Genomic DNA, 21,028 nt, shown 5'->3' with positions numbered 1-21,028 from the left:
GGTGCACATTGGTGTGTGTGTGTGTGTGTGTGTGTGTGTGTGTGGTGGGGAGTAGGGGCTGGGGAGCACAATTGTACTAATAATGTGGTCTACTGGGACACTCAAAATCAAGGTGAAGATGAAAAATAAAGACAAATTGCAAAGGCAGAGGAAGGGAAACTGAATATTTATATGAAGAACGAACTGCACAAGTGCTTCAGAACTAGGGCAATGTCTATGTTCTTCGCGTTGCAAGGAAACAAGGAAATGAGAATCATGGCTTAAGGTAGATGTGGATCAATCCAGGCTATGATTATGCCTGCTGAATGGCCCAGGACACAAAACAGATGCGAGGATCCGTTAGTCTTGTGACCAAATTCAAATTCCTTATACTTGTAGTTTTCTGATCTTTCCTCATCTTTGCTCTTCAGCTCTATCTGCTAAGCCCTCTGAAATGCACCGTATTTCTCTATAGAGATTGCCACGTCTCAAAGCACATTCGGTTGAGTATTAGGTCAATGTAATATTGGTATGAGATTTTCTCTTTCTCTCACTGCGGTAGAGAAATAGAGAATCTGTTGCCCATTTTAGAGGATTATGAGTGAAGGGGTGGAGTCTAGCCTGTCAACCATTGTATAGCCAATGAGGCTTCTGTGTGGGTATGGCCTTTTCCGGAGGATTCTGGGAAATCCTGTACTTCTTCCTTGGAGGTGGGAGACACTCTGTCTGCTCACTCCCTGGGAGACATTGCAGCTGACAAGACACACGGAACTACCCTAGTGCCCTTAGTTGGAGAAGCCACGTGGAGACCCGTCAGCACTGATATTGTTTACAATGCCACTGGATCTATAAGACTTCCCACCCACTGGTCTGTGATCTTCCTGCATTCGGCAGCATTGCATGTGTTTCTTGAGTCTGAAGAAGACTTTATAGATTGGTATCAGACATATGGGCTAATATTGGACTTATAGACTTGATCTGGACTGGGATGTTTTCTCAATATTCAATTGCTCTTGTGTATTAAACTTTTTCTTATACACATATGAATCTCTATGAATTTGTTCCTCTAGTCTACCCAGAATAACACACAGACACACACACACACACACACACGCAGAGATTACTTGATAAAATATACTTAGGAATTGCTGGGTTATGCAGGAGCCCAGGTGCCTCTGTGGGCTAGGGGTTGGGCAGTGAGCAACAAGTTCAATAATTTAAATCCACCAAGTGTTCCTTAGGAGAAAGATGAAGCTGCCTGCTCCTGTTCAGATGTATAATATCAGAAACCCTACATAAGGTCACTATGAGTTGGTGAGTTGGAACCAGCTCATTGGTAACGGGTTTGTTTCTTTTCTTTTCGGTTTTGGTTAAACAAAGGAAAAGACATTTCATTCCTGTGTAAATTTCTCACAAATCATCAAATTCTAAAAGTGCCTGCTGATGAGACTGCTCATTTCCTAGGAAGCAAATATAACATAGTAATTCCTAAATTAATGAGCCTATAGAACATTCAAAAGATTAGTGTCCCCAGCATACTCTTCCTAAAAATCTGGCAAATGATTTTCTCTTTACTGATCTTGACCTTACATCCCCCTACCCTCATGATATTGCTACTCCCACTACTGTTCCTGAGGGTTTTGTCTGTCCTGAATTCCATGCGTCCAGAGAGCTCTCATCTATACAAATGTGTGTACTCTGGTCAGCCGGATTTGTAAGGTAGAACTGGATCATGGTAGTGTGTGTGTAGGGGGGTGGTGCTGATGGGGGGGAGGGAATGAAGAAGCATTTAGGAACTAGAGGAATGATGTGTGTTTGGTCCATGCTATACTTCATCCTGGTTGAATTGGCCCTTCCTTATAAGCCTTCTGTGCGTGGGTGGGGAGGGGGGGATATCCAACTGTCTACAGATGGGCTTTGGGGCTCTGCTCCAACCCTCCTCTTTCACCTCAATGCAATTGTTTGTTTTGAATCTATCCCTTTTGTTATAAATTAATATATTTACATATATGCATGGGAGAGGAAGGGGCAGGGAGGGGAAGCCAACAAACTTAGGGCTAAGGGAACAACAAGTGAGCTAAAATTGATTACGAGGATGGCGTACAATGCCTGGTGGGATTTGATCACCTTCAGTGTATCCAAGAGGAACCACTGAGAGCTGAATGGAGGGCGAGCACAACAGTGGGACAAGAGGAAGGTGAAAGGATATAAAGAGTAGGAGGCAATCGCTATTATAGAGGTATAGCTACTGTCCTTTGATTTCTTGACTGCCGATTCTGAAGGCACTGATCGTGGATCCAAGCCAGATGAAATCCCCGACAACTTTGATCTTATGGTAAACTCTATAGACTCATAGAATAAGTCTGATGAAAGTGCCTTTTATATTCAAACAAAAGCAAACCCCACCAAACCACCAGAATTTCTCTTGTAGAGAGGACTGCGTGGAAGCTGAGGTATCTAGGGGATGGTCTGGAAGAAGACTAGAAAACAAAAAGGGGGAGCTGTGTTGTCAGCATGTGAAGCTACCAGGAATGTGGGGTTGAGATGTAATCACTGAGAAAGAAGAACAGAGGATGGGCCCAGTCAGCATGGAAACTGCAGGCGCAGGTAATTGGAAGAAGCAGTGCAAGAAGAGCTGGGGGCAGGATGGGCACGTGTATAGGGGTCCTCACTGATTTAGGGCTTCCCGGGGGGTACCAGAGGGGAGGTTGGAGGGAAATGGAGAGCTAGTAGCAAAGAGCACAAGGAGGAAGAAAATGTTCTGGAACTGATTGTGGGGATGATTGTACAACTCATTTTTTTTTGGTCACCTAACTCTTCAAGTGCATGCTATGTGAATTATAAGTCCATGTAACTATTTTTGTAAAGCACAGCTGGAGGATTATGAACATTGGCTATGGAGTTGTGTGTGGTGTTATTGCAGAAACCCTTCAGAGTCCTTGAGACCTCAGTGGAAGGTAGCTGTGAATGTAGGTTGGTTCTGATCATACTTGGAGAGAGGAGGGGTCTCTGTCTGAAAGACTCTCCCACCACAGTTCAGGTAAAAGAATGGTTTGCAGGGGCAGGCAAGGTGATCTAGGAACTGACATTTAATTCAGGAAATGTTCCCCTTCTCTCTTCACTCCAAGAATCCTGAGGAACTGCCAGGGAGAAGCACGTTACTTGCTGCTTACGGGAAGGAAGCTGTGTCTTCTATTTAAACCTCAAAGGGCAGTGTGACCCCAGCTAAATTTGGGTCACTGGCATATTACACAATACACATGAGTGCTTTAAGAGGGAGCTAGTCAGATAAGGAAACTGAGGCTTATGGCGTTGAAGCCATTTCCTCAGGATCACATTACTCTCAAGTGGTGGAGCCAGAATTCACATCCAGGCCAAACTTTAAAACTCCAGCTGTCGGTCCTTATGTGATTCTTCTGCTCATGCCCAAACCTCCCTGGGCTGCCATGGCCTGGGATAAGTTGGAAAATCCTCAGCCTAGTACATCAGATGCTATTTAATGTGAAAACCACAGATTTTTCCTGATCTCAGCATTTATGACCCAAGACAGCGTGGAATAGAGGGATTTCTTGGGATGTCCCATTCTTTTGTTTTGCTCTCGATATTGCTTTTCTGAGGGGCCAGAGTTCATCTGCCTGCAGGAGGCAGACTTGGCCTTCTGCAGCGAATGGCTCAATCCCCTTGACATGAAGGGGGTCTTTTCTTGGTTACATGAAGCTTCCCCTGGTTTCTGCTCTCCAACTCCTAAGCCCCTGAGGTCTATAGAGCTGCCAGGGCACCTGCCTGCGAACATTTTTCTCATCCTAGGATTCTGCCATCTGTCTTCCTGCAGAGATTTCTACTTAGCCTGGGTCAACACATTCCCGTCATGCTTGGTTCTGCTGCCTGTGTTCATGGTGCCTTTTGATGGGGCCTCTCTCAAATTCCAGTCACACCCTAATTGATTGGTCTAGTTTTTAGGTTGTGGCCCTCCATGTTTGGGTCCGTAACGGAATTAGGCACATTTGGGAGACTTTCCATGTGTAACAAATGTAGTCAGTTCCCAAGCTCGTTAGGAAGATCAGTCTGAATAGAACGAAGATTGTGGAGGAAAGAAGGAAGGGACGTGATGTTTACCGTCATTTTTATACTTGCAAGTTGGTTAAAGTAAAAACAAGAGGTGACTGAGAAATAGAATCTAACTTAATTGATAAGACTTTGGCTGCTATCCTCTCAGTTTTGATGTTTCATCTGAGAAGTGGCTACTTGACGCAGCTAACTCCTGCTCAGCCTTGTAGCCCAAGCTAGCAGACACTGCATTTTAGACTAGCTGGCGGCCAGAATCGGTCAAACACTCAGCTAGCTACTTACTGAATTGTTGATGGGTTGGATCTACCCACATACACCTAGGAAGAGAGGCTTGATGGTCTCCTGCTGAAAGATCACAGTTTATTGAAAACCATCTAAGTGGGTCTAGATTGAAATACCCGGGGTTGTCGTGGGTTACAATGGACTCTACCTGAGGGCCATTGGCTAATTTATTTGCTTTCCACCAAAATGAGACCCAGTTCATACCCATATAGCCAACTTAGAATGAATTTTCTCTGGATTGAGCGCCAAGTTGGCGAAGACTCACACAATACCATCACCATTAAAAGTCACATGCAGGGCACAGATAAAAGAAACCCCAACACAGGCCATTTCATTGCTGCCTGTTATTTTGGAAAACATGCTTACATTTTTAAGTCAAACATATCACATTCCAAACCTATTTTCTAGTCAGTTGCAGTGAGTACTATTACTGACAAAGCTCTTAAAGAAATAGAAATATTTGCAAGTCCTACATCCTTCCCATATTAAAACAAAACCAACCTTTCATTGAGTCCATTCACTGTGAGCCTCCCTTGTAAGTGTGAAAAAAACAAAAAATGCCAGGTTGCAGCCCTGTCACTGCAGATGGATGGAGCCTACATGTGTATCAGATGGATGGAGCCTACATGTGTCAGATGGATGGAGCCTACATGTGTGTCAGAGTGGACTTGTGCACCACAGGGTCCGCTCTGGCAAAAGCAGATCACCAGAACTTTCTTCTGAGGTGGATTCACGCTTCCAACTCCTGCTTAGCATGCTACCACGCAGGGATTCCACTACTGTATAAACAGTCCTCCATTGACAGTGCTGTCAAAGAAAACTGACAATCCCAAGAGAGTAGAACCGATAGCAATAGTTAGAAATGATCTTCTTTGTCATCACTAAAAGATACCAAGGACACTAAATGCTGCTCCTTCACCAGCCAATCACTTATGCCAGCAGTTCTCAACTTGTGGGTCGCGACCTGTTTGGAGGGTTGAACGAGCTTTTCACAGGGGTTGCCTGATACATAACATTAGCAAAATGACGGTTATGAACTAGCAATGAAAATCATGTTATGGTTGGGGGGGTCACCACCACATGAGGAACTGTATTCAAGGGCAGCGGTGTTAGGAAGGTACAGAGCCACTGACATGCCTTCTCACCGTGGCGTAGGCAATGGGTATTGATTATAGCTCTAGATTGCCTTACCTGGTTATGGCTAGCACATGCCTATTTAAATAATACTTGCAAATAGAAAGTCTAAGCTTCGATGATAAAGCTTTTGAAAACACTGCCTTATTATCGCCACAACACAATTGTGTTTGTGAAATAAGATGGTGAGCTTACACTTCGTAACAGGAGGATACTTGTGAAGAGAGCTTACTAGACATCCTTTTAAGAAGGGGATGCTTGGCCCAGTGCAAATAAGTGCATGTTTTATTTGGTACGGCATTGAAGTGCTTCGAAAGCTTTAACAAGCAGCAAGGGAATGGACGAGGCAGCCGATGAAGACAGATGTCTAATATTCACGGTGGCTGTTTCTCTTGCCCCCGGGTGCTGCATTGTGGGCATGTCAAGAAGCTGACGTGGTGTATAACAGAATAATTCCTCAGGGATTCGTCTGAGAAAAGTAGAGTTTGGCAGCTATTTGTAAATGGAGCGGTATTTTTGCCATTTCTTTACAGTTTCTTTCAAAGAGCTATAAATTAAGACTGTTTACAAAGGGAAAAGAGTCCTTAAAGTTGTCTAAGTTTCACTCTCTGAAGAGGAAGTTTGCTAATGAAGTTATAAATTCTTAGAGAGTTGTAATTAAGGCAGAACTCTTGGAATCTCCTACCACGGTGGTAGTTTAATAAATGTTTACTGAATATCTCAGACTGTTTGTAACATTGTCGACTGGTGAAACGAGTCCAAATTACTGAACTTTAGACAGAAGCTGGCCTTGGATAAACTTTAACAGGGGAAGCCTTCTGTGGGGTTCGATGAGGGTGCTGAATGGAGCAATCCTTTAATCAATAGTGTGTATGTGTGTGTGTGTGTGTGTGTGTGTGTGTGTGTAGGAAGCAAATACAAACGTGGGTACAGAGGATGGCAAGTTTACAATCTGAGTTAGAAAAACTGTGAGTGGTGTTTTCTCGTGGTCTCCTGCTGTGGCAAACAGTCCTAGCTCCCGTGCTTCTCTCAGCAATTGCGGACCCTTGCTAAGCGGATTCAGACTGGTTTGTTTTACAAGGAGCCCTGGCAACACAATAGTGAAGTGTTTGGCTGCTGTGAGGTTGGTAGTTCAGGCTCACCCAGGGGTTTCTCAGCAGAGAGGCCTGACAATCAGCTCTCATAAAAGGTACACCCTAGATCCCCTCAGGCTACACAATGATGGGGTAGGGGAGGTGAATCCAACTCCACACCAGCCCCACCATGATTCCTCTGTGGCAGAGGTCACCCATGCCTCCACCCTCCGACTTCCTTTATTCTGTTCCCACACCAATGGAGCTCTGCTGGTGCAGTGGTTAGCGTTGGGCTGTGATCCACATGGTCAGCAGTTGAACCAGCAGCAGCTCCATGGAGAATGACTGGGCTTTCTACTCCTGTAAACATCGACCGTCTCAGAGCTTTGATCCTCACACCAGCTTCCCTCCCACGGGGTCCCACTTCTCTTCTGGGTTCCACCGTTCATTGCCCGGACACAGAGCTCACTGACATTGCTCACAATGATAGGGGCCTTTAAGAGAAGCCAGCGGGTTACCAATTGTAGAGGATACAGTCCGCTGGTCCATCATGCCGCTTCTCAGTCTTGTTAGTGGGCATTCCTCTCTGGTCTTCAGCTTCTCAGCCGTGGGGTCCCTGTGCCTCTTTTTCCCCGCTTCAGGAAGCCCACCCTCCATTCTGCCTCATGATCTCTGCACAGCTCCTCTGCTCTGTTTCCTGGCTTCTGATGCCTCTTCTGCCTCTGCCACTACAGAAGCATGTCTCACACATGCTCCAATGGCAGTCCTGCTTTCTGGGTGATCATCCGCTTCCTCTGTTTCTGCCTCTGAGATGGCTTACTTTTATACCCAGAGGAATGGCAGCACAGGCCAATCATTGAGTTAGTCTGTGACACCTTATTTGCATGCTCCCACTCATTCCTGGGTGAGAATTACAGACTCTGGATAGAAGAGCCACAGTAAGCAATTTGACTTTAACCCACAAACCTGTGGGTATGTTTTTTACTCTGTCCCATGGAGTCACCATGAGTTGGAATGGCCTTTATAGCACCCCAAAATAGCAACAACAGCACCCCTTTGAGGTTCCCAGGTGGCACAAGCAGTATGTGATTGGCCATCATGCTAAAGGTTGGTTCATTGAAGCCACACAGTGGTTTGGGCCAAGAAAGTCCTGGCAAAGTGCTTTCATAGAGATCACAGGCAAGACAGCCCGATGGAGAGGTTCTCTGTGACCCAGGAGTCCGTCCTGAGGAGAACGCAAGTGGACGGCAACCAGCTTGTTCTTTTACTCTCTGTGACCATCCATTCCTGTCCTTCCGTCTTAACCCCAACTCTTCGCTCACAAACCCGTGATCAGAACACTCCTCTATTTGGCCCTGTGATTCAGGAAAGGCTGGCCCCAGGCACCCCACTGTGCATTCTAATTACTTTAAATGAATCCTGGTAGACCAACAGTCAATTGCTGATTCTGAATGTTTAACCACTATGCCACTGGGGCTCCCGGTAAAAGCACCCTAAAACACCACCACCACCACCACCAAATTCATTGCCATCTAGTTGATGCCGACTCTATTTCTTGCCAATCGTGAGTTCAAGTTCGGTTCTGAGGCAGCCTGCTGCAGCTCTTCTGGGCGAGGGCCCCTTAATCCCTTTCTTTGCATCCAGTAGCAATTGGCTCTGATGTCTGGATTTGCACAGCCATCTTGGGATCATGAGGGGAGGTAGCACAAGGCACTAGATGACACACTAGGGATCTCACAGCAGTGAGGTGGGAAAGAATAAAGTCCTCGATAGGAACAGTAAGCGCACAGATCACTGCTCCGAGGTCCTCTGCTATGTGAGACAGTCTATGGACTTACTTTTGTGTGCCACTTTATGAGTTTCCTACTCTACATAGGATTGCCAGATTGAACACATAGAAAACATGTTGAGTTAGATTTGAATTTCAGAGAAACAGTGATTTTTTTGTAGAAGAATGTACAATGAAATATTTGTCCCATGCAATATGTGGACATGCCTATGTGACTTTTTTTGTTGTTGTTGCCGCTTAAAATTCTAGTTCAAATTTATCTGGAAATCCTACTATTTCAATTAGAAGTAGTCTAATTCAATGGTGAAAGTCTTTTCTCCCATCTTATCCTTTTTTCAAAAGTAAAAAGTATATCTGCTTAGTTTGAGTCTATGTATTTGAAATGCAGTTGTATCTTCTTTAAGAATTAATCTAAAAAGCCTTGATTCCTCCTGAGGCTTGTCCACAAATCTCCACTTAAGACGTGAAATTTTATTGTGATACATGCTAACTGTAAGAGAAGCCACACAGACCTGAATCAGCTGTTTCATTTTTCCTTAGCACAGGGCCAATCTCACCAGCTTCTCTGTCAGAGAAAGTTGAGGCTTTCCAACAACCTCAGAGACCCAGAGGGTCAATTATGAGTTATAGTTAACTCGATGGCAGTGAAGTTGGCATTGATAATATCTGAATGACGTCGATAAAGGTGGTTGTTCTCTAAGCAGCAACAAAGAGGGTTTGCCTTGTCCCAGAGGGAATGCATCATCTTCTTCTTGGTCTCCTCAGCCTAAGGCAGAGTGGGTGCCGCACACTCCAATGACATACACTCCTTCAAACTGACCTCTTCCCTCCTGGGTGACTAATATACCCTCCTCGCTTCCCAGTGTAAACCATCATGTCCACAGTGAGATTTTTCCAGCCCCAGGAATGACAGCTGTGATGTCGGCAGGACAGCTGTGCGGTGGGGCTTCCTGAGCGGCTGTAATCCTGGGGGCAGAGAAGGCCTGCCGAGGAAGGGAATGGCAGCTGGTCTCAGGGAGTTGAAGTGCTGTCAGATGGGAGAAGGGCTCGCTCACAGCATGAACCCCAGAGCAAAGAAGTCGTGTGTGGCATGAAGAGGAGGTGTGGTCAGGTCCTAACCCTGGAAGCTCAGGACTGCAGTGCTGCCACTCTGGGGAGGTCCTCTGCTGACTCACTGGCTCCAAGGGATCCCAGAGCAGTGAACGAACGCAGCTCCGCTCCAGTCCTTTCCTCTAACCTGGGCCTAGTAATCCCAAATGCCTCAATTCTCTGGTGAAGAATTTGATCTAAGTGAAGATGGAGGAGGAGCCTAAGTGAAGATGGAGGAGGAGCCCTGGTGCATAGTGGCTGCTCACCCCAAGGCTGGCAGGTTCGGTTACCCAGGAAGCTTTGAAGCTCCTCCGTTCTTGAGCGATCCCGCCAGAGATTCTGACTCCAAGCACTCAGTGTCACTGGAACATAAGGGTTCTTTTCAAAGCTCCCCACATGATGCTAAGGTGTAGCCAATGTGAAATCATGATCATGAACTCTAGTCTGGAATCTGATTTAAATCAAGACAGAAAACATCGTACCATTCCTTCACCTTCTCTCTGTCCCTATCAGCGTCGGATGATCCAACCATCAGTTTTTTCAGCATGAAACCCAACAGAACCCACTGTCATCAAGTTCATTCTGGCTTTCTTGTTGTTGTTCGGTGTCCTCCAGTTGGTTCTCCCTCATAGCGATCTGTATACAGCAGAAAGAAACACCACCGGCCCCTGCTCCATCCTCACCAGGGTTATGCCTGAGCTCCTTGCTGGAGCCACATGTCAATGTGGCATCGCGCAAGCTCCAAATGCACTGCTTTTGAGTGGATTCTGACTCACACTGACCCTTCATGACAGAGTAAAACTGCCCTTGTGGGTTTCCAAGATTGTACATCTTTACAGGAGAAGAAAGCCTCATCCCCCCGCGCGCCCCCGCGGTGCTCCTGGTGGATTTGAAATGCTGACCTTGTGGTTAGCAGGTCAACGAAGGGCCCACTCTACTACTGCACTCCATCATCTAGCTTATTTCCTTTCCCCCCTCTCCGCACCATCAAACCAATGCTGACTCACCGCAAGCCTGTAGGACCGAGTGGAGCTGCCCTTGTGATTTCTGTGACTGGAAATCTTTAAGGAGCAGTAGACCAACTCTTAACCCATCAGACAGGTCTTGATTCTGTCGGAAAAGGCTGTGAGGTTAGTAGAAAGCTAGATGGCTGATGTATCTGGAAGCAGAATCTTTGATGTGGTGAAACAATGTCCAATTGTTTACTACAGATTGATAAAACACAATTAAGACCAAGGAGCACAGCCAGAGGCAAAGATGGCAAGACTTTGTCTCAAGTCCTCTGGACATGTCAGGAGGGACCAGTCCCTGGAGAAAGACGTCACACTTGGTCAAGCAGAGGGGCAGTGGAAGAGAGGATGGCCCGCAACGAGCTGGACTGGCACAGGAAATGCAACACGATCAAGCAGAAGGGCAGTGGTGAGGATGGCACAGGACCCTGGCAGTGTTTCGCTCTGTTGTCCACAGGATCGCTCTGGGTCGGAGCAGACTCGATGGCACCTAACAACAATGACAATGTTTACCTTGCTTCTTGGGTAATTGGACTCTGCCTGTAAAAATCACTGCCACAAAGTGGATTCTAACTCAAGGGATTCTATGGGACAGAGTAGAAATGGGCCTGTGGGTTTCTGAGACTTTTGGCAGGAGCAGAAAGCCCCATCTTTCTTTCTCAGAACAGCAGCTGGCGAGTTGGAGCCCCTGACCTTGGAGCTAGAAGCGCAATGCTTAACCCACTTGGGCACCCGGGATCCTTGACACTGCCCAGAGTCTTTATTAAAAAGAGAGAGCCTTCTAAAATATCAGGAGGCTGTGTTGTTGCAGGGCAGTTGGCTCAGAAAGATTTATGAATGGAGCACTTTAACTGCCTTCTGGAAAAAGTAGAGGATGTAGGCTCAGAGGCTTGGGACTATCTTGGGGTGGGGCACCTTTTGAGCAGTTTGAATGGCAGAGACACCCCTGATTTAGGGAGGTGAGTATGAGAAAGGTGGCAACAGCATGGTGGGTTTTGAAGAGGCTGACTGCTCAATTTGAGAAGTATTACCCAGGATAAGGGAAAGTGGTCCTCTTTCTCACTGCTCCAAGACAGTCAAGAGTTCTAATCATGAATCGGCCACTCATTGTCTTTGTCTTCTTTGCATTTGTGGGTTTCTTTCCATTCAGTCATTGCTGTTGAAGTTTTCTTTCTTTTTTAAAGTAGAAAACCAGCATGAGGCATAAAACACCAGCATATTTCCCAAGGAGAATGCCATTGTGCTTTTTATTCCTAAGTAAGCAACGTCTTACTTCCCGAAGGGAAAGTTCTTATGGAGGGAAAATCACCTATCATTACTGTGCGCAGTGTCCTGTGAATAATCTGAACCATTCGGCTTTTCAGTCCTAGCTGTGACTTTCCAGAGGAACGACCCAGATAAGAGCCAATCTCAAGGGGAGAAACGCTTTTTAAGTTAGCTCACTCGAGAAAGGGTTAAACATGTTCCCAATGTCCTTGTCCTCCGCTGCCTGCTGGACCCGGCCAGTCTGGCGCTAGCAAATTTAAGTGGCTGTCCACAGCACAGGGGTGCGAAAAGAACTGCTTTTGTAAAAGCCGGAGAGGGAGGGGCGCCGAGCAGTGCGAAGGTTCCCAGGGCACCGCGGCAAGAGGCGATTTGTGAAAGCTAGCCCGTCGGAGCAGGAATTGGGCTGGGCCACTCCGTCACCCCCCTTCTCAAACACAAATATTTTCATATCATCAACGCCCGTTTCCCTGTGGTTAGAAGCAGCCTCCCTGCCCCGACGCGACCGTTGGTCTACAGGGGTGGCGTGCCCGCGGCCGCTGCAGAGTGGCCGGCTCGGGGCGTGACTCGGGGAGGCAAGGCGCCCCTCGGGGACTCGCGCCCGGTGCGGGGACAAGAAACACCCACTAGGACCCAACCCGCGCGGCCAGCGGCCGAGCATGCGCTGAGAGGGTGTGCAGCTGGCCCGGCGGCCGCGGCCGGACTCGGCGGGGACAGCGGCGCGGGGACGGGGCCCAGCGGAGAGCGGCGGGCAACTGCCGCCCAGCACGCTCGCTCGCTCGCTCGCTCGCTCCCGCGCTCCTCGTCCCGATCCCACTTTTTCCCAGGAGGCGGCGGCGGCGGCGAGGAAGCGAGGGAAGCGTCGCCCGGTCGGAGCCCATGCAGCCGCCCGGCTCTCCGGGAGCAGCGCCCGCGCCCCGAGGAGCGTGCCCGCGCGTCGCCCGGCGCCGACGGTGAGTGCGGCGCGGCCCCCGTGCGCTTCCGGCCGCGCTCCCGCCCCGCGCGGGCCGCCGCGGGCGCCGGGGGCTGCAGCCCTTCGGGGCGGCTGGGTCGGGCTGGGCGGCGCGCTCGGCCGCCGCGCTGCTCTCCGCGCCCGGCAGGGGGCGCGCGCGGCGTCGCGGGCGGGCGGGCGGGCGGGCCGGTGGCCGCGCCGGGCTTTGTGCGGGCGGGGCGCTCGCGGCGCAGGGTCGCGGCCCGGCGGGGCTGGGGGCGTCGGCTCGCAGGCGGCCCCGCGCGCCGCCCTCGGCCTGGCCCGCGAGCCCCCTCTTTCACGTGCTTCTTCCCCAGACGCCCGCGGCGCGGGGCGGCGGCCGCTCCGGTCCCACGCGGGGACCCCGGGCTTTGGGGCGGGGTGAGGGGCGCGGGGTGGGGGCCCTGTCCGGCTCGCCCGGCCCACGGGCGCCCGTGCGGCGTCTGGGAGAGGGTGGGGGCCGGGGAGCAGCCTGGCGTGTACTCTTCGGGACAGTCCGGAGGAGGGGCGTGCGCGCAGCGGCTGGTCAGAATGCAGAGGACACCGCCGCGTGTCCCCTGAGCTGGGCGCCTGCCATTCACCAAGGGGTCAGCCCTTTCTCTGCCCAGCAGGTGCTGTGTGGGGACGTTTCAGTGACTCCACTGAGTTTCACAAATGATTTGGGGGGAGGGGGGCTAGAATCCGTTTTTTGGACTTAGCTGCGGAGCTCCAGGACGACGTGGTTAACGTCTGGGCCGCTGGCCACAAGTTCGCACCTTTGCTCCTGGGGGTGGCGTGGGGGTGGTGGTGGCAGTGAGCTTCCCAGGATTTACAGCCTTGGAAACCCCATGGGACTGCTCTATCCTGCGAGTTAGGCCGCTGTGAGTTTGGTGGGGGGCGGAGAGCGGGTGAGGATGGTCCCTGTCCCCCGTTGTCCCCTGCAGGTTGCTGCTGCTGTTTTGCCCTCAGGGTAGGATGTGGTGAGAGGATGGGGCTTCTCCCTGCCCAGGCTCACAATGGCCAGAGAAGATTCGGTAAAGTGCCTGCGCTGCCTGCTCTACGCCCTCAATCTGCTCTTTTGGGTAAGTCCAAGAGTAACCGTGCGCCAACAGGTGGGCACAGCTGGCCTCCGATGACTGCAATCACCAGATAATGTGCCAAAGGGCATGGCTGAGCATTAATTAATTACATGGGATCACACCCTCCATTTTCCAGAGGGGTCAATGTGAACCTTCTCAAGATGCCTTTGATCCAGCTCAAGTTCCATTTGTAATTAGAAAAATGGAATCCGCCACTGGATGCTGGTGGTAGTAAAATTAGACTTGGAGTTAATCTCTGGGATATAAATAAGTGCACGTGCTTGTGCTTGCAGATAAAAAAATGACACACTACTTAGGGAATTGCTTGTTTTCAAGAATTTCAGATAACTGTGTAAGCGGTACATGTTTTCTGCAGGTCATCATAGCCTAGAAAATACGAAGCAAGCACGTCTCGGGGTGTGCTTGTCTGGATCTGTACCCAGATAAATCAGACAAAACCAACTGTTGGCCCTCAAGTGGCTTCAGGCACAGAGAGACCCTGGAAGAGCAGGGCAGGACAGAACTGCCCCTGTGGGTGTCGGAGACTGTAAATCTTTAAGACAGTGGACAGCTTCATCGTTCTCCCCAGGAGCAGCTGGTGGTTTTCAAATTGCTGACCTTGTCACCGCTGGCCCCAGGGCTCCCTATAGCCTATCAAAAGACGGGCATTTTTCTAGGGATTCCCTCCGTTCAGCCCGAGAAGGTAGTTTTCGTGCCACTCTTTCTAAGTTGGCAACGTATTAGGGAATTTTCTGTATGCGTGTGGGAGAAAAAAACCCCACACAGTAACCGTTTAAGGAAATAAAATACATCAAATGTAACAAGCTCATGGAAATCTTTTATGTATCCCTCTTGAGCTAGGAACTTTGAATGCTCTCAGCCCGGGCATCCATTTTTGTAAAGCATTATTAACAATCTGCAGACACATTCATGAAAAGTACGAGACACATCTTTTTCTAAAAAAAAAAAAATCAACACTCTGAAGGTTGCTTCCAGAAGCTGTCATGCTGGAACAAGCACATGTGCGGTTAAGGGTTTATATTTAAAATGTCAGAAGTGCTGACGTGTTAAGTAGAAATTGAGAAATGTTGGCACGCAGTTGATCTATTTGGCTGGCTGGCATTGGCAGCTCTGCAGGACGGTGATTGGGTAGAGCGGGTTCTTGTGGGTGACCTCCTGATAGGGTGACAAGTCAACCCTTCTCTTTGTGACAACTGGCATCTAAAATGTTCCCAGTGGCTTTTCGTGCGTTAAATACTGGGTAGTTGCATTTACCTTTGGAGAATGGATCCTCACATCTTCTTTTCTTTCTTTCACCAAACCCAACCCTACCCATGGTCATCAAGTCAAACCCGACTCCTGCTCACACTCTGGGCCAGATAAGAACTTTCCCTGTGGGTTTCTGACACTGCAAATCCTTACTGGGGCAGACAGCCTCCTCTTTCTCTTAGCGGGATTAGCAAGTCCCTGTATGGTGTCCATGTTAATGGTGGTGCTGCTAACTGAAACGTTTAGTGGTTCTTGTCTACCTAGAGGTGCTGCAGAAGAGAGGTCTGGCGGCTCATTCCCCAAAGCTCAGCGATAGAATGCTGTGTGCAGTGCACATCTGTTGGGCCACACACGAGGGTTCCGTGGGCGCATCCAGTCAACAGCAGCTGGACCTGGTGCCCTAATTAAATGGGAAAATGAGCAAGGGTGACAAGCAGCCTAAAACGTACAAAGGGAATCCAGTTTATGCTTTTTGAGGCTGTGTGAGGTAGCTGACACCACAGGAAACTCAATGTTGGGCTTCTTTTTTGCGTGCCACCTCTCAACCTCTGGTCTGACGCATGCAGGCCCTGGGGAGGTGAGAGACGATGTTGCAGTTTTTTCTCTCACAGTGTTTCTACACCCGAAACCCAAACAGAAAGCCAAATCCACTCTGTCCAATCGATTTGGACTGATCGAGGTCTTAGAAACCCAAGCCAAACTCACTTCCATTCCCACTTAAACGCATTGGGTTGCTAGCCGTAAGGGCAGCAGTTCGAAACCATCGGTTGCTCTTGCAGGAAAAAGATGAGCCTTCCTGCTCCTATAAAAAGTTACAGAAACTCACAGGGGCGGTTCTGCCCTGTCCTATAAGGTTCGCTGTGAGTGAGATCTCATAGGTACAGAATAAAATGTCACCTAGGGTTTCCAAGCTCCTCATCCTGATGGAAGAAGACGGCTACAGCTTTCTCCTGGGTTCACACCACCTATCTTTCTGTTATCTGTCCGGGGCTTAACCCCTGTGCCCCCCGGACTCCTGGAATTTCTGTGGTCATAAACACACAAAGAACCTGCTGCTTACTAATGGCGCTTCCCACTTTTACACTGTAAAGGGCATACTTGTTTTCTTTAACTCTCCCTCAGGGATTTCGGGGAACCCTCCAACCACTGGCCATACTTTTTAAGAAATACACTTCCTTCGAAGTGGCATTGTGGTGCCACCGTCAAACCTTAACTGGATTATTAACTTCGATAAATTCCTTTGTCTTTTGGTTCAGTGCGGCTCTGCCATTGCGACAGGATGCTTTTTGGAGGGCAAATATTTGAGGATTCTTTAAGGAGCAACCCTGCTATGGACAGGAACGGCAGGCCCCTCCCTCACCTGTCTCCACTCAGAGAACAATCACAGTTTGTGCTATCAGGGAGTGGAGCTTACTTCAGGGAGACTACTCAGGAACTGGGGGTGCAATATGACCTTGTGCCTCTCTCTTAGCTGCTGGGCCTATACCCACTGCCACCAAGCCAATTCTGACTCAGAGGGCCCTTTCGAGGGTGTCTGAGACTGCGTGAGCCTTCTTGAGTGCAATGTTGAGAGCAACGTGAAGACTGTGCAGATACTGATGGAAGGACCAGATAGGCTTAAAGTGTCGTGCTTATGACCAGACCAGGCTGTGTGGTAACGGGACCTGGAGGGCCATGTGATGTCCTATCACTATCAGTAAGAGTGGATGCTGAGCTAGTCCCCAGTGCCACAGTGTCCTTGGCTCTCAGTGGAGCCTGGTTATGCCTGAGTGATACTCACCAGGAATCCACAGACCTCGTTTCTGCCATCACTCCCGCGGTCTCATTTTTTATCAAACTCATTGCCATTGGGTTGCTGCTCAGTGTTTCTGCTGGAAAGGGTAGGGCTGCCCCCGGGGTGTCGGAGGCTGTAACTCTTTAAAGGAGGACAAAGTCTCCTCTTTCTCCTGTGGAGCAGCCGATGGTTTTGAAGCTCTGACCTTGCACTTGGCAGCCCAACTAATAACCCTCTCTGCCACCAGGGCCCCTGATTTTTGCTAGAATTTGCAAGTGCTCTTGTCAGTTTCTCTCTCTTTCCTGCTGCTCATCTCCTGGTGAAATGGGGCTCGTGAGACACAGACAGAAGACGCAGAGGAGAACAGGTGCGGAAACATAAAGCAGACATGTGACTCGACAGGCCTTGTCCCATGTCTGGGCCTCCGAACACGCAAAGGTCGATCTTACTCTTAGAGAAGTAGTCAGCTGCCGTCACTGACCCTCTCTCATGGGCCCTTACATACAGCAGAGGGAAACGTTGCCAGTCTCTGATTCAGCCTCACCAGGGCGGCACCGAAGAGTCTACCTTTGCAGTCCCTGTGCCAGCCCATCTCACCCCTCTTGTTCACCAAATGTATGCCCTTTTTGCCGGTTGATCCCTCCTGATGGCCAAAGCGAGTGAGTTAGTGTCCTGTTGAGATCCATAGGTCTTCATTGATTGAATGTTGGAAGTCGGTCTTCAGGCTTTACTTCCTAGTCTTATCTGGAAACTCTACTGAAACCAGTCCACCCAGGGTGACCCCGATGGTGTGTGAAATATGGATAATATAGCTTCCAGTACTGTAGTAGCACCCAAACATCCATCATATGGAAAATCCTGGGTAACAAACATTCAACTTGTGGACAGCATCCCCGCCCCCCCCCAAACCAAACCATTGAGTTGATACCAACTCATAGCGACCCTATAGGACAGGGTAAAACTGCCTCTGAGTTTCCAAGACTGGCTAACTCAGTGGCTCTCAACATGTGGGTCGTGACCCCTTTGGGGGTGTTGAACGGCCCTTTCACAGGGATCTCACAATTCCTCACAGTAGCAAAATTACAGTTATGAAGTAGCAAGGAGAAGAATTTTATGGTCGGGGGTCACCACACATGAGGAGCTGTATTAAAGGGTCCTGGCATTAGGAAGACTGAGAACCACTGGGCTAACTCTCTACAGGGGTACAAAGGCCTCTTTCTCTAAAGCAGGTGTTCTTAAACTATGGCCCGCGGGCCACATGCGGCCCACCGAGGACATTTATCCGGCCCACTGGGTGTTTTTGCCCAGTTTGTTTTTTTACTTCAAAATATGTGCAGTGTACATAGGAATTTGTTCATCGTTTTTTTAAAAACAAAAACAAAAAAAACTATAGTCCGGCCCTCCAACGGGTCTGAGGGACAGTGACCTGGCCCCCTGTTTAAAAAGTTTGAGGACCCTGCTGTAGAGCAGCAGCTGGTGGCTGTGAACTGCCGAGCTAGAGGTTAGCCCCACGCAAAACCACTAGCCACCAGGACGGCTCCTCCTTTCCCTGTAATGTAGGTGAATTTGACCAGTTTGAAATGATCGAATCAACCCTCCTCAAGCCAGTCATCTTCACATGCTGCACGTGGAGCTTTTAAATCATTGAGAAGGCTTCGAACCTTTCCTTGAACTAAAAAAGCAAACAAGAAAAATCCCCCAAACCCCACAGCTACTGAGTTGATTTCAATTCACAGTGACCCTGTAGGACAGCTAGAACTGCTTCCTATCGTTTCTGAGACTGTAACTCTTATCTCCTTTTTCTTCCTTGTGGGGGCTGGTGAATTCAAACTGTTGACCTTGCCTTTAACAGCCCAGCATGCACCATGTGACCCTTTTTGCCACCAGGGCTCAGAATTACATGCGCTTGTTCTGACATGCCTAAAAAGTCCACTTAAAGACATACTTGGGAAATAAATGGTCTTGTTTGTAATCTGGGGGCGGCTGCACATTGACAGGCAGACAGGGTAGATCTGACTTAAACCAAAAAACCTTACACTCACTGTCATGGAGTTAATTTCAACTCCTAATGACCCTGAGACTCAAAATTCTTCTAAGACTAGAAAACAGTCTTTCTCCTGTGAAGTAGCTGGTGGGTTTGAACTGCCAACCTGGTGGTTAGTAGCCCAACACCTAACCCACGTATACAGCTACACCTTGGAGACAATTGTGGATGGGCTTGCAGATCGCCACAATAAGGCAAATGTCAGCTAAATGTTTTGGTTTCCAAGCGTGTATTTTTGAGTTTATCTTGACACTCTCCTGCGGTCCATTAAATGTGCATCAGCTTTAGGAAGAAGTTTGAAAATCTCGTGGGAATTACCAAACTGAGACAGAGTGACAGGAAGTGAGCGCATGTTTCAGGAAGAATGACAGCAGCAGACTAACTCCATGCATGGCTGCCGAGACCTTCCGCGGTGAAAGCCGCCTCTCTGCACAGGGCAGCTTGGCAAGGCGCCACGACACGAGACACGCCTCTGTCAAGTTGAGTTCCCTGCCCCCCTTTTATTCTACGAAGAAAGACATTTTTTACAGGTGTTACTTCAGTTTCTCTATTTTCAGGAAGAGGACGTACGTCCTGAAAGTTTGAAGTAACTCTTCTAAGTGGTCTTCGTAGAGAGAGACTAAAACCTAGCTCTCTCTTTTACCGTCTGCATTTTGATAAGATGTTTCACATTAAACAGAAAAACTCAGGCAGGGACTTGTAGGGATCCATCTTCCTTGAACAGAAATTGTTCCCGTCATTGTCACCTTATGGGAGACTGTGCATTCCGTGTGACAGACTAGGCATTCGGTGTGGTAGAATTTGAACTATTTAAAAGCCCGTGTTTTGACTGTGATCATACTGATTGGAGCAAACTGGAGGTGGACAGCTGACAGTAAATGTTGGGATTTTCATACCTACACAATCCTGAGGTAGGAGACAACTTGATAGACTTGGTTTTGCACAATCAGATTCAATCAAACCTAGAAAATGACTCCCCGACACCAAAATTCAGCTTTTCCTAGATATTTGTTGAGAGTCAGCATTTGCAGAGTGGTTTCCAAGACTAGATGAAGCCAATTCCCAATAAGTGGTATATCAACTGTGCTTTTATAAAGTGACTCTTGTGTTGTTTTTGAGCTACGTCCGTATGCTTTGCTGGTGGTGGTGCTGGAAGCGAACCCTGTGCACAGCAGTCCGGCACCCTTCTTTCTACTGTTCTCAGTGCGTATCACCGAGGGCCTTTTCTGGCTGCCTGTGTTGTACTAAGCAAGATGTTTTTCTCCAGGGACTGATGCTCCTGATAACATGTCCAACGTACATGTGACAAAGTCTCGCCAGCCTCGCTCCTAAGGAGCATTCAGGCTGTAATTGTTCCAAGACAGATTTGTTTGTTCTTTTGGTCGTTCGTGGACCTTGCAGTGGTCTTCAGTGGTCTTCACCGGCACTAGCTAATTCAAATGCACCCGTTCTTCTTCCGTCCTCACTATTCAATGTCCAACTTCCACATGCGTATGAGACGACTGAAGATACCACGACTTGGGCCAGGTGCATATTTGCCTGTATGATGGGAAAGCATAAAAGTAGAATGCCCAGCTACATCAGATACCTACCGTGTTACTCAGAAGTCATTTATCCTGAGTCCCAGCTGAAGAATGATTTTCATCACTAAGTTGGAAAAGGAGCCGAAAGGTGTCATTATCCCCGAGGGGTCCTGGCCTGCTCATCTGTGTCTGGCTCGTGTACTCAAGCCCACCAGGGTTGGTTCTGGAGCACAGCTGCTCTCCTTTGGGGGCTCAGTGACTTGATGTGGGCACATGCTGTTTGTTGTTGCCACTCACATGTTCTCAACGGCATGAGTCCCCTGCTCCTTGGGACCACAACTGCCCTTGCACATTGACTGCCGCTGGAATGATTGCAGAGCGGTTTATCCTCAGACGTGCCTGTTGATCGGAGGAGAACTGGTACTGCGTTAGTGTGACCAGAATTCTGCGCACAGCCTTGATGCTTGGATTTGCTCCTATTGAAAAGAAGGAGGAGGAAGAGGAGAGGAGTAAAAAAAGGAAGAAAAAGGCCAGAGCAGAATCCAAAGTTTGTCGCTGAAAGGCCGTTCAAAGCCAGCTTCAAACACAATGCATACGTGATACATAAATTGTCGTGCCAGTCATTCCCCAGGTATCTCACGAAGGAAACAGTTCCAGTGATAGAAAACTGGGTTTTTAGGAAAATGTCCCTCCATTTTCTTAA

General features: G+C 48.7%; 1 protein-coding gene across 2 annotated transcripts in view; it reads left to right on the top strand.

Annotated features, from left to right (window-relative positions):
• Positions 1-12,163: 12,163 nt before the first annotated feature.
• The window catches only part of TSPAN12 (tetraspanin 12), a 62,762-nt gene continuing 53,897 nt past the window's right edge, over positions 12,164-21,028 (top strand). Inside the window, exons 1-2 of one of the 2 annotated variants that reach the window (XM_075558603.1) lie at positions 12,164-12,640; positions 13,581-13,718. In XM_075558603.1, coding sequence (XP_075414718.1) covers positions 13,653-13,718 — 66 coding nt within the window. In that variant the 5' untranslated portion in view covers positions 12,164-12,640; positions 13,581-13,652. Of the gene's footprint in view, positions 12,641-13,086; positions 13,269-13,580; positions 13,719-21,028 lie in introns of those variants that run through there. The other variant, XM_075558604.1, reaches the window with a different exon arrangement.

This window comes from Tenrec ecaudatus, chromosome 9, assembly GCF_050624435.1.
Source record: "Tenrec ecaudatus isolate mTenEca1 chromosome 9, mTenEca1.hap1, whole genome shotgun sequence".
NCBI classification, from domain to species: Eukaryota; Metazoa; Chordata; class Mammalia; order Afrosoricida; family Tenrecidae; genus Tenrec; species Tenrec ecaudatus.
Note: the sequence above shows the minus strand (reverse complement) of the source record. Positions and strands in the feature narration are given on the sequence as shown.